Raw genomic sequence first — 12171 nt, forward strand, 5'->3', positions numbered from 1 at the left:
AGTGTCATACAGGAATATATTATTTGCACGTTGCTTATCTATTTGCCCTTCTCTGTTACAAAATATTTTCTGATTCTAAATCCTAAGAAGAATTTGCAATCTACATCTTTTATTTAAGGGACAGTGTTAAAACTAATGCCTTAAACATTTTAGGATCATTACCCAAGGGATTTACTAATGTTGAAGTTTGTACCATCTGAAGCTCTCAGAGTTAATCTTAGAACTACAGCTAATTCAATCTTGAAGCCTCAGAATAGTGAACATTTGGAAAGGACTTCAAGCTAATTTGTCATTTTTAAAAGAGAGATAAATATTAAATATATTCTACATTTTAATTTCTTTGCAAATATTCCCTTGATCTGTAATCATTGTTCTGGTTATACTGCTGATATTTTAGATTGGCCCAGTAGTATTTTTAAATGTATCCTTTGTATGGGAAAATATAATTACATATGTTTTTCTTTTTTGCTCAGATATGGAGTATGAAACAAGACAATTGTGTCCATGATTTGCAAGCACATAATAAAGAAATTTATACTATCAAATGGAGTCCAACAGGGCCAGGGACAAATAATCCAAATGCCAACCTTATGTTAGCAAGGTAATATTTATGTTTCACTCTTCCTTTTATGAGTCTTCCACACAAAAAGCTTCTAATAAATAACGACAGAGTTAGGAAAGATTCCATGACATGGGAATGTATCCTGCAAAGATTGTTTTTTTGATGGGAACATTTAAACTTGGAGTTTATTCTTATTTCAGGCCATAATGGATTTTTATATCTGGAGTTATCAAATATTTACTGATGATATCAGATATTGATTAAAACTCAAGTAATTGAGGTATAGTGCAATAAAGTTTTTTCAGCATTAAAAAAATAAAAATATAGTCAATACATTGTTCAGAACCATGGATCAGTCAATATAAAAGAATTATTTAAAGAGCAAAGGAATACAGTGAATTTAGCTCATTTTGTTTTTTCAATTCAGGGACTCGGAGATGCCCTTAAAGTTCCTTTTCTCCTATATAGCTTTGCTTCCAGAACACTTGCTTCCTAACAGCCCAATCTGCGTCTCATAAGGAATTTGTGGCTAGCTACTAGAAATGGCTGGACGTTATAGATTGGGGGTGGGGCATGGGAGTATTTCATTACTTATAAAGTCAATTTTGTTGCCTCCTTTGTCAGTGCATCCTTCGATTCTACTGTTAGATTATGGGATGTAGACCGAGGAATTTGCATCCATACTTTGACAAAACACCAAGAGCCTGTGTACAGTGTGGCTTTCAGTCCTGATGGCAGGTACCTGGCAAGTGGTTCTTTTGATAAATGTGTGCACATCTGGAACACACAGGTATGTCTCAGTTATTTAAATCATCACCTGCTTTCATAGTTACTGAGAAGCACTTGCCTATATAAATTCTCTTTTCTCTTTTGGTTGTCATTCCTTTATGACATTAGTTCAATCCTTAGTTTTTAAATGAGTACTTTTTTTTAATTTACAAAGACTGAAGCCAGTTGAAGTTAATATTTTCCTAATGTAGGCCAGAATTTACAAATAAATTTAGATTCTTGTCTTATTTTTTTTTCAAGTTTGCTGACCTAAAATGTGAGAGTTTAAGATGCATGTTTAGATAAATGATGTAGTTTCTTTATTTTCTGAAAGACTTGTTTTTGAAGGAGCTATATATGAGCAATTAATAAAATGTACTAAAGGACAAGATTTTATGGCTGAACACAGTGATTTATCAGGAATAAACTTAAAACTATACTACCTTTGTAGGGACAGTAGTATAGAGAGATCCTTTCCTAAAAATGGAGAAAACAGCCAGTTGCTGTAATTTGTTTCATCTTCTCAACCTTTTTAGTGTTTATGCTCCACGTACTGTTTTTTTAGTAGCAGTCGCTTGACTCCCCCGCCCCATCAGTGATCACGTCTTAGGTGGTCGTAGTACACCCATAATCAGTTACTGTAAGCTCTTTCTTTTTGTGTAGCTGATCATCATAGTCGGTCAGACTGTTCTGCATAAAGCATCATTTTCAAGTTATCATTCAAATGGTCCCCTCTAAACACTGAAAAGGTATCCACTGGGAAGTCTTAGAGCTCCCATTTTCTTCTTGATCCCCTACAAGTAACTATTAACTTCTCTTTCATGCTTCCTGACATTTTTTATGAATAGAAGTTTTAACATTGTCATTTTTATACTCACTGTTTTATTTTTTAATTTATATTTTTAACCCCCTTGGAATTGATTTTTATATGTATAATCTGAGGTAGAGGTCTAATTTTATATTTCTAATGGATAGCCAGTTGTTTCAACACTATATACCCCTTTGCTGTCTCATAATGCCACTTCTTTCATATACCACATTCTTATTGTGGTTTATTTATGGATTCTCTTGTACCGCATTGATAGACATTTGTATATACCTGCATCATTAGCATAGTTTTAATAACTAACTTTATAGATCCCCCCTCATTAAGTCTTTTTTCTCCCTTCATTAAAGTTTTATGATTTCTTTATGAAGATCTTTTTTCTTAATTTATTCTGAAGTGCCTTATGGATATTATTGTTAGCCATGAATGACGTCTTTTTAAAAATACATCCCTTTTACTTACTGGTTGTTGCTTGTGTTTGGAACATTACAAATTTTGGCATATTGAAACTGAATCCATCCACCTCTCTGAGCTCTCTTACTAGTTTTAATAGTTTAGGTTTCCCCTTGACTTCCCTTTAATCTTTTTGTTATGATTGAATAGCAGAGACTTTCTAAATATAATCTATAGATAATCTGCCTGTTGTATACATTTTCAGTCACTTATTTAACTCCGTTTGGGTATAGAAATGTAGGATTCTAATGGAGGATACTGGTAGGCTCTTAGGGGCATTTGAGCAACTATCCATGCTATTTAGATGTATCACTATTGTGTTATCAAAAAATACCATTTTACTTTTTTAAGTTTGAAAATCGTAAGATGCATCTAGTGAGTTTTTAGTGCAGTCATTGCCTTTTTGTCATATATAAATCTAGTTTTTTCTTTCCTCATTTGGATTATCATCCATATGATATGTTACCTAAGCATTTCACAGGTCAGTTGTTGAAGTCTGGTCTGAACATATATATACAGATTTGAGTACTGCTGTTAATCCACTGATTTTTGTTAGTGTTATAGCTCTAGCTTGTTGACCATGCTATTTTGGTTCAATTATAGCCTAATTTGAGCTTAGAAATTGGTAAGTGCTTTGGAAAGAAAGTTGGTTTTTTTAAACCCCAGAGCTTACTGTCCCGTAGATTTTTACTTTCCTGTACATCAACAGATTTTAGATTTTGTTGGTGCCACTCCTTTCTCCTAATTAACCGTGGAAATACATTCACAACCCACTATACTCACACTTCATTAATGTTTTAAATTGTAAGAAACTTTAGGTGGGGGGAAGAAAACAGTTGAACCTTTCTGATGTGATCAGCTGTAGCAGTGCACCTATGGTTTCTGCAGTATTAGCCGAATGACTTTGAAGAGGAAAGCAAGGGCAAAGAGAGTTCTGGCTTAGTAAGTAAATTAGGATTGGCTGTCCGAGGAGGTATTTACAATGTACATGTCTTGCTGCCATGTTTTTAGGTAGATCTGCTACCTCTGGTTTGACCTTTTTAGGTTATCATAAAGCTGAGAGATAACTTCTCCGCCCTGTCAGGGCAGAAAACCAGAAGCATATTTTTCATTGTTTTCCAGTTTCTCACCGCAGAGCCTCTGATCTTTGCCCTGTTTAATGACTGGTTTCCTAGGAGAATATGTTTTTTAACTGAGTTTTAATTATTCAGTGGGTAGCTGAATAATTTTGGTTTCCTTTTTTTTTTTTTTTTTTTATCTCCTCTAGTTTAGGGGCTTCTCAGTAAATATAGAGTAACTAACAGACTTACACTGGAATTGTCTTTACTAGTTTATTGTACTTTCTCTTTAGGATATTTTATCAAAGAAATTCAGACTTCATTTTGTCTCTCTACATGTTAGCCAAACTCATGCACCCTTCAACAACAACAACAAAAATTTATTTCAAGTCATACATTGAATGTTTGACTCCATTGTTAACTGTATCAGAGAGGCCAAAGATAGCTAAGAATGATTATCAATACTGGAGAAACTTGAGTGTGTGTGTGTGTGTGATCTGTTGAGATCAGGCAAGTGTTATTTATCATTTTATAGAAGGATCATCATCGCATTTCTAGTGTTTGAAAACTTGTAATTTGTTTTGGAGTCAAAGCTAAATTCCATCTCTGATTGCTAGAAATAATGCCATATAATATTTTACCTCAATAATTTGGATTCCTAATAATATATGTTCCCATTTTTAAGAATCTGTGTTTTCATTTTTAGACAGGTGCTCTAGTTCACAGCTATAGGGGAACAGGTGGAATTTTTGAAGTTTGCTGGAATGCAGCAGGAGACAAAGTTGGAGCCAGTGCGTCAGATGGTTCAGTAAGTAGAATGAAGTGTTTCCAAGGGGGTGGGTGTGTAAGCGTAGTAAATAAATGTGGCTTATTGTGGTTGCGACTACAAAAGTCTTCTTTTCAAAATACATATTATGGCATTGATCTTTTTTACTGGAGGTTGTATATTTTTCATGTTTATTTCATTGAAATAATGTAAACAAAATATAGGCTGTGTTTGCCAAAAGAGTATCTTCATAACCAAGAAATGGTTCTTTTTAATGTAAACCTTTGTTAATGAAATTGAGCGTAGAACAATACCACGCTGAGAGAGGTTTGCATTTTTAATGCCTATTTCTACCTTGTCTTCCTTGCAGAAGAGTGTTGGTGGCCCAGGGCAGGGGGAGTAGAGGCAGTTGAGTCCTGCATTGAGGAATGTGTGATACTGAGAGACTTTCAGGATGAGGTTGGCCAACTCTTTATAGAAATCCTAGTTTTGGCTTCCAAAGCTCTGAAGGCAAAGGGGAAATGGAGAGGGTGTTAGCCATTAGCTGTTTTCTGAAGCTGTAGCTTAGTATAATCTGAGGTTGCTTTCATTTAGGCCCAAAAGCTAGGAAATGGTCTATGTTGAGCATATTTTTTTCTATTTTTTAATCAACAGAGAGTAGATCTTCAAAATTTTAGCCATGGTTCTTTATAGTGTTAGCCCATAGTGGTTTCCTCCATCTCTTAGACGATTTGTCTGATTTCTCTTGGTTAAGTGCCCAGTGCCATGATCATTGTTGCTTTACCAGTTTTGTGAACTAGAAAGTAAAAATAGATTTCAAACTGTACTATAGAAATGTTAAGCTAAAAATGTACAATGAAATTCTTAACACACTGGTTGATTATTTTAATTTCTTACAGGTTTGTGTATTAGACCTTCGGAAATAGCGCTACTAGTTGGAAGCCATGGACCGACTATGAATGTGTACATAGCCAAAATGACTGTCCCTGACCCATGTACTGCTATAGTCCCACTTGAACCATGGCCAGTCCACTACAGCCAAATCTAAAAGAAATATATACATACAGTGTATATAAACAAAATTGCACCCTGAAGATGACAGAATTTTGTCACAGCTTGTGAATTCTGTTCACCAAGTGCTGGAATCTAATCTGCTGTGCCCCTAAAATAGCATTTAGAAGTTTTGGATATGAAAAACAGAAGAGAGAAAGAAATATGCGTTATAAGAGCAGCCCATATGTGTACCAGTTTTTGGATACTAATGACAGCCTTGTTTCTCCCCTTTGAATCAGAAGACACCATGGATTAGATTCTTTTTTCCCTTCGGTAGTTGAGCAGTTTGTATGTACAGAGAAAATGGACTTACAAAAACTCGCAGCAGTAGTTTGTTCTTGCTTTTAAACTTTGTTTTTGGTTTAGTTTATGGATGCATGAAGTAAGGGAGTGAATCAGTTTCTTGTTTATATTTTTTTCACCTTTTAAACAAAAAATTCTTAAAAATATTTTAATGCATTCTTTTGAAGAGATAGATGTTTGGTACATTTTATGGCTCCCAGAGCATATATTCAGTTGGTGCATGTTGTGGAAGGGGGAATTGGAAATTGAATGAAAACTATATGGCTTTTGGTCATGTCAATCTGTAAGACACATCAGTAAAAGGATATTATGCTCTGTTTTTTTTTGTTTGTTTTGTTTTTTTGTTTTTGTTTTTGTTTTTTTGGTGATGTGGCTTAAATGCAATAGTTTCTTTTTTGGGACATATTTCTGCCAATTAAAGACTAGAAGGGCACAATTTTTTTTTTTTTAATACCATAGAGAAGATGCATAAAAAAAAAAAAAATCTTCTGATGTTTTGTAGCCATAACTAAATTATGGTTAAAATGTGCACTATTGTGAAAAGGAGCAAAGTAGGTTTGGGGTTTTTTTTGTTGTTGTTTGTTTATTTGTTTTGCTTTGTTTTTTAAGAGATTAAAATGTTTCTGGATAAGGATTAGCTTCTCAAAGTGTCCATCATTCTGTGTAGAAGCTTAAATATGTAATGTAACCAAACTCCAGTATTAAAAATCTCTCATGTTGTTTTTCTTTATACAAAGCAAGATAACGGCATATAACACTGCCATTACATGGCACAATGTTTGCTACCTTAGTTTAAAAACAATCTTTAAAACAAAAGACTTGCTTCAAGGTGTTTTTAAATAGCAGTGATTCAGAATTTAAAAAAAAAAAAAAGTATAATTGCACTAAGCTCCCTGCTGCTCTTATTCTGCGTTCGTGGTACTTGTGACTACATTTTTTTCAAATACGGATAGATTTAAGCTGCTATTTTTTTTTTCTCAGTAATCACTACTATATCATGTTTTACTCTGTTTATAATATCAAGTATTTTCTGAAAGATATAGGTATCAGAGCAAACCTCTTGTGTTCATGCAACTAGAAGCTAAAATACACAGAATTTGCAAATGATGGCATGGGGCTGTGTTTGTACGTGTGACTAACGGGGTTTGTCATGATTAGTGTAAGTATCCACAAGTGTCCATTTTGAAGAGAATAGTCAAATTTATATCTCAAAGATTTTAATTAAGGAGTTGCTTATTATTAAGCTTAGCAAATTTATAACACTATTTCCGTCACTAATTGTTTTGAGGCCTTTACTTCTAAAATTTTAACCTGTGTTCTAAGTGGAAGTAGAAAGCGATTTAACCCAAGTAACGCAGCTTTGATTTTCAGCATTTGTTGTTTTGCTACATTACAAAACAGCATTGATTGAAGCAAGTCTTGGTTTTACTAAGGTAGGATAGCATTTGCTATTGGTAAAGAGAATAAATACACTTACTTTCACAATACATTGTTCTATGTACCCCAGTTATTGTTAGTGGGGACTATGATACTGTAATAATCTTTTTTAAGACTTCCATGCAGAGAGGCAGTCATTCATGATGGTTTTGTGCCAGCTGGTTTTGGGGTTTGGGATCACATTATAGATATTTAGAACTATTACCCTGTGACTTACGTAGGAAACCTAACATGCTGAGTATCTGGCACTTGAAATCCTGCTTTTATTGCTAGAGGTCCACATCTGTGGTTGACCTCTGTTGTTGTTTAAAAAAAAAAAAATAAATAAAAATTTAAAAATCTGTGCAATAATTTTTAAATGTGCTCCCAGGAATAGACACAAATGTTTTGAGTAGGTTTAAGCTGCATTTTCCTTTAGTGATGCATCTGTCAATTGCACTGAATTTAAATCTGAAAGTCAGAGGTGATTACTGATAGTACTTTTGTATTTTGATATGGACAGTTTATTCGTTTGCATACAGTTACTGACTCGCCCCCCCAGCTGATTAAGAGGTAGTCCAGAAGTTCTGCAGTTACAGCTACCAGAGCAGACAGCTACACTTTGATGGTATTGTCACCTTTTCTTCCTTCCTTCCTTCCTTTCTTTTGTTGCTGTTGTTTTTTTAATCTTTAGCTATTTTACGTAAGCATAGTAGCCACAATAGGACATATAAGAGATTATAAACACAGAGCTTTATTATCCTGAAGTCTTGGGTCTCTTAAGTACAAACCCTCCCGGGAGGGTACCCATTCTGTGGGCTTGGGTTCTTTGTGCGCATGCAGTTGCCTGTTTTTGCTGCTGTCCTTGACGTCATCACTGCCTGCTGATGTGCCACGATGCTGCCCCCACGGACGACAGTAAGACTGCCTCTGATGTGAGCAGCAGCTTGACTGTAAGAGACCACGTTTCACGGCCTGCATAATTCTGTATTTGAGGTTCTCGGCTCGTTTTTCCTTCCTTTTTTTTCTGAGTGCTTACTCCTGAAGATCAGCTGATTGCAGTGGATTTTCCGTGGTGTTCATTGTGTATCGTTGTATAAGCCGCTGTACGAAACTTACAAGGAAAAACAGAAAGGAAAACTTGCATGAACAGAGTACTCACTGATTAAGGTAGAATAAGGAAAGAGCAGCTGTTGCTCTTACACCTCATCCAGGAAGAGCCTCTTTTCTTCTCCATGTAGGAAATCCCATACGTTCTTGTATCTGTTCCAATCCCCGTTTCTGTCACTGATCAGGTACCATCATTGACTTTCAAACGACTTTTAGAAGTGGTGACTTTTAATTTCCTAATAGATTTTAGAGTATATTGAATTCTGTTTTAATTAATAATTCTCTAGGTAAGTATGTTTTAGGATTAAACACCTTTTACAGATACTGAAAGTGCCTCCTTTTGTGGTGTAAAAAACAAATTATGGTGCAAAAAGTAATTACTAGATTGAATTACGTGAAGGTTTTTTGCTTTTTGACATATAAAAATGTCAAGAGAAAGGCCAAAGATTTGTACTTTTTCACTTATAAAGCACTCCTTTTTTCCTTAGACTTCTTTCTGTCAAATTAGATTTAATGAGAGAGTACTATTTTTAAGGAGCTATCTGTTTATGTAGAATGATTTTGTTAAGAGTAATGTAAACTATTATTGCATAGAGGCCTGAAGAGGAGTATGCATTTTTGCTATTTAAAGGAATCACAAATGACTGTCCTTATGTGAGCAAAAATGTTAAATTATACTAGGTAAGCAGAAAAATAAGTCTCAAATGCAGTGCTGTTTACTCTCTTCAAAACCGTTTTCATCATCTTAAGCACATTGTACATTTCTATAGAACCTGCATTTACTCTCACATGCTAAGGGTGGTGCTTGCGTTTGGTGAATTACTGTTGACTGTTTCCACAGAAATTCTATTTCAGTGGACCAACATTGTGGCATGGCAGCAAATGCCAACATTTTGGGGAATAGCAGCAAATCTACAAGAGACCCTGGTTGGTTTTTTTGTTTGTTTGTTTTTGTTTTTCCTTCTGAATCAGCAGGGATGGAAGGAGGGTGGTAGGGAAGTTACGAATTAACTCCTTCCAGTAGTAGCTCTGAAGTATCACATTCAATATCAATTTTTTTTAACATGATTCTAGTTAAATGTAGAAGAGAGAGAAAAAAGAGGAAGTGTTCACTTTTTTAATACACTGATTTAGAAATTTGATGTCTTATATCAGTTCTCAAGTATTAATAGCATTCTTTTATTTCTGCCTTTACGTTGACAGTGTTGAAGCAGGGTGAATAACTAGGGCATCTTTTTCTTTCCTAGTAAACTGTTTTACGATGTTTTCTTTGGAGTTTCTGCATAAGTTCAAGAAAACATTCTGCATGTTGTATCTAAGTCCGATGTACTTAGCCATCTCATTAAAAGCAAACACAGACTGCATTTTGTGGCTCTGTGACCCCTAAATACAGAAGCAATTTTCTCCTTTCCTGACTTTGACATTGTAGCTATGATGTTCTCATTTTGATTTTGGCAAATCCTTTGGGTCTAATTCTGTGAGCCTACCTATAGCACTGGATTAAAATGTCTGCATCATTTCTTCAGTTATCCAGTTAACTTAAAACTGTTGTAAAAGTGTAAACCAGCCCATGACAGTTTTTTGTACGTGTTAAAGAACGTTCTTGTTCAGTTTTCATGATCCTTGTGTAAGGAAGACTGATCCAGATGTTCTCTGCTGTCCTGGACCATGTTAATTACACTCACGATGTACTTTGGTTCCACATCACAATGATTTGTCCCCAATGACCCTTTTATCCTTTCTAGGCACATTTTTGTTGTTGTTGTTGTTGTTGCGGTTTCCCTTTGCATTGTATTGCTTTGACAACTGTAATTTGAATCAGATCTGAAAGAGGTCCAGAATAAAATATATTTTGATATTATGTTGGCTGTGTACATATATGAAACCTTTGATATCTATGTAGTTTGTATAGACTATTTACTAGTCAAGTAAAGAGAGAGGGATGCTATTTCTTGTTTACAATTTCTTGTTTACATTTTAATTGCATTTACTCCTCCAATGTTCTATTGTAGAATAAACTTTTTTTGCTCTGAGTTAGCCTTCATGACATATAGCATGTCTATTCTCTCCCACACTGGTGTTTAATCAGTTATAACAACTGCCATCAGAACCCAAACCACTGTTTTCCGTAAGTGTGTTGTTTTCTAAGATAGATACTTTAAAGTAAGCCCATAGATAAAATTACAAATTTTACTATTTTATTACTTGTCACAGGAGATGAGATTTTTTAAATGAAGGGATTATTTACTATTTTTATTAAAGAATAATAGAGCATTTAATCAGCTAAGAAGTAACAATCATTTTCGAATTATTTTGGAAAATAATGCTGTATTTAAAGGACATTGTTCTCACGTAAACTAAAAGAGACCTCAGATTCATTTGAGTTGAGCACAAAACCGTGTGTATATATATGTTGCTGAAGATTTTAGGGCAGGACTCTCAACTTCCTTAGTGACATTTTTTTCTTCATATAAACCTATTCTAATTTAATAGTTTTCTTCCTTAGCTGGTTGCTTATGTTGCTAACAAACCTTATAATCTTTGAAGAACAATACCAGGCACCTTCTGGTTTTAATTAATCCCAGCTCTTAAGAGTTACTTAGAGACATTTTTTCAAAGAATCATTGAGCACATTTTTTGTTTTCTTGGTTTTGGGGGGTTTTTTTGTTTTGTTTTTTAAACTTACATTCTTCAGGTCTTCTGCCTTTCCCTTTCATTTCCTTAAGCGGAAACACAGGCATAGACTTGTCATGTTTTATTAAATGATAAGTTTTTACAGTTGCTAGGACTGTCTGACAGTCTTTCATTTTCAAAGGGTTAACTTTTATTGCATGGCATAGATTAATAATAGTCTGCATTTTACACTTTCAGAAAGTGTTGGACTACTAAGGATTATAATCCGTCTAAAGGTAAAACCAAATCAGTTTCAGTAGTTGTGGAAGGGATTATTTTTAATTTCATAGTTCTTACACTTTGCAATAGATCAAATTTCTCACCTATTACATACAGCAGCAGATGAAAGTTTACTGTTTCCCCAATATATTCATTTGCGAAATGCAGTGGAGGAAAAGACACTATGGACAGTAGATTTATGGTGCTTTTCTCTGCTGTACCAAAGCTCTCTGTCAACAATGAAATGTTAACCCTATGCTACTTTTTCTGCATGTTTCTTCTTAAATGTCATATCTCAATGCTTATTTGTCCTAACATGTAATATTTTTGTATTAAATTTTTTAGGAGTTCCTTGTAATTTCTTTATAATTTAAAATATATTAAACACAAAGTGTTTAGTAAAGTACAGAAGACAATTATTAATGTTTCTTGGTTGTTGGGTTTGTATGATCACTTATGCAAACAATTCACATTTTAAGAACTAGGATCAGTGGGATGGAATCTACACAGAAAAAGATAATACAATTCTATTTTTTTTTTTTTTTAAGTTGGTGTGATACTAATCCAGTGTCAGAATGGGCTGCTTTAAGAGATACTGCACTACCAGAAATATCAAAAGCATACTTTGGAGGGCCACTGGGCCTGACTACTATAGAGGAATTAAAGCACTGAGGGAATACCTGAAGGAGTCAAACTCTTGCATTAAAAACAGTCACACTGAACTCAGTCTGAGACATTTGAAAACATCAGCTGTCAGAATCTCATACATTCAAATTAAAGGATTTTGAAAAATCTATACACTGTCCAGTCCTCTTCCACATAAGCTCTTATTGACTCAACTTACATACACTACTTGACCAGGTTCATTATCTAATTTTCCAACTTGGGTACCTGAGGAGCAGTATACCTCAGTAGAGGATAGGGAATAGCACATTTAGCATGGATATCATCATAAAGGCCTAGA

At 34.5% G+C, this 12171-nt stretch overlaps 1 protein-coding gene across 11 annotated transcripts in view; it reads left to right on the forward strand.

Annotated features, from left to right (window-relative positions):
• TBL1XR1 (TBL1X/Y related 1) overlaps positions 1–10353 on the forward strand; it is a 175549-nt gene extending 165196 nt beyond the window's left edge. For all 11 annotated transcript variants that reach the window (XM_064585199.1, XM_064585208.1, XM_064585194.1 and 8 more), the window contains 4 exons: positions 474–601; positions 1187–1352; positions 4374–4475; positions 5333–10353. In XM_064585199.1, coding sequence (XP_064441269.1) covers positions 474–601; positions 1187–1352; positions 4374–4475; positions 5333–5359 — 423 coding nt within the window. In that variant the 3' untranslated portion in view covers positions 5360–10353. The remainder of the gene's footprint in view (positions 1–473; positions 602–1186; positions 1353–4373; positions 4476–5332) is intronic.
• Positions 10354–12171: the final 1818 nt, after the last annotated feature.

Source organism: Mirounga angustirostris, unplaced genomic scaffold (genome assembly GCF_029215605.1).
Source record: "Mirounga angustirostris isolate CCGP_5_RB_7025 unplaced genomic scaffold, mMirAng1.0.hap1 SCAF_1, whole genome shotgun sequence".
NCBI lineage: Eukaryota > Metazoa > Chordata > Mammalia > Carnivora > Phocidae > Mirounga > Mirounga angustirostris.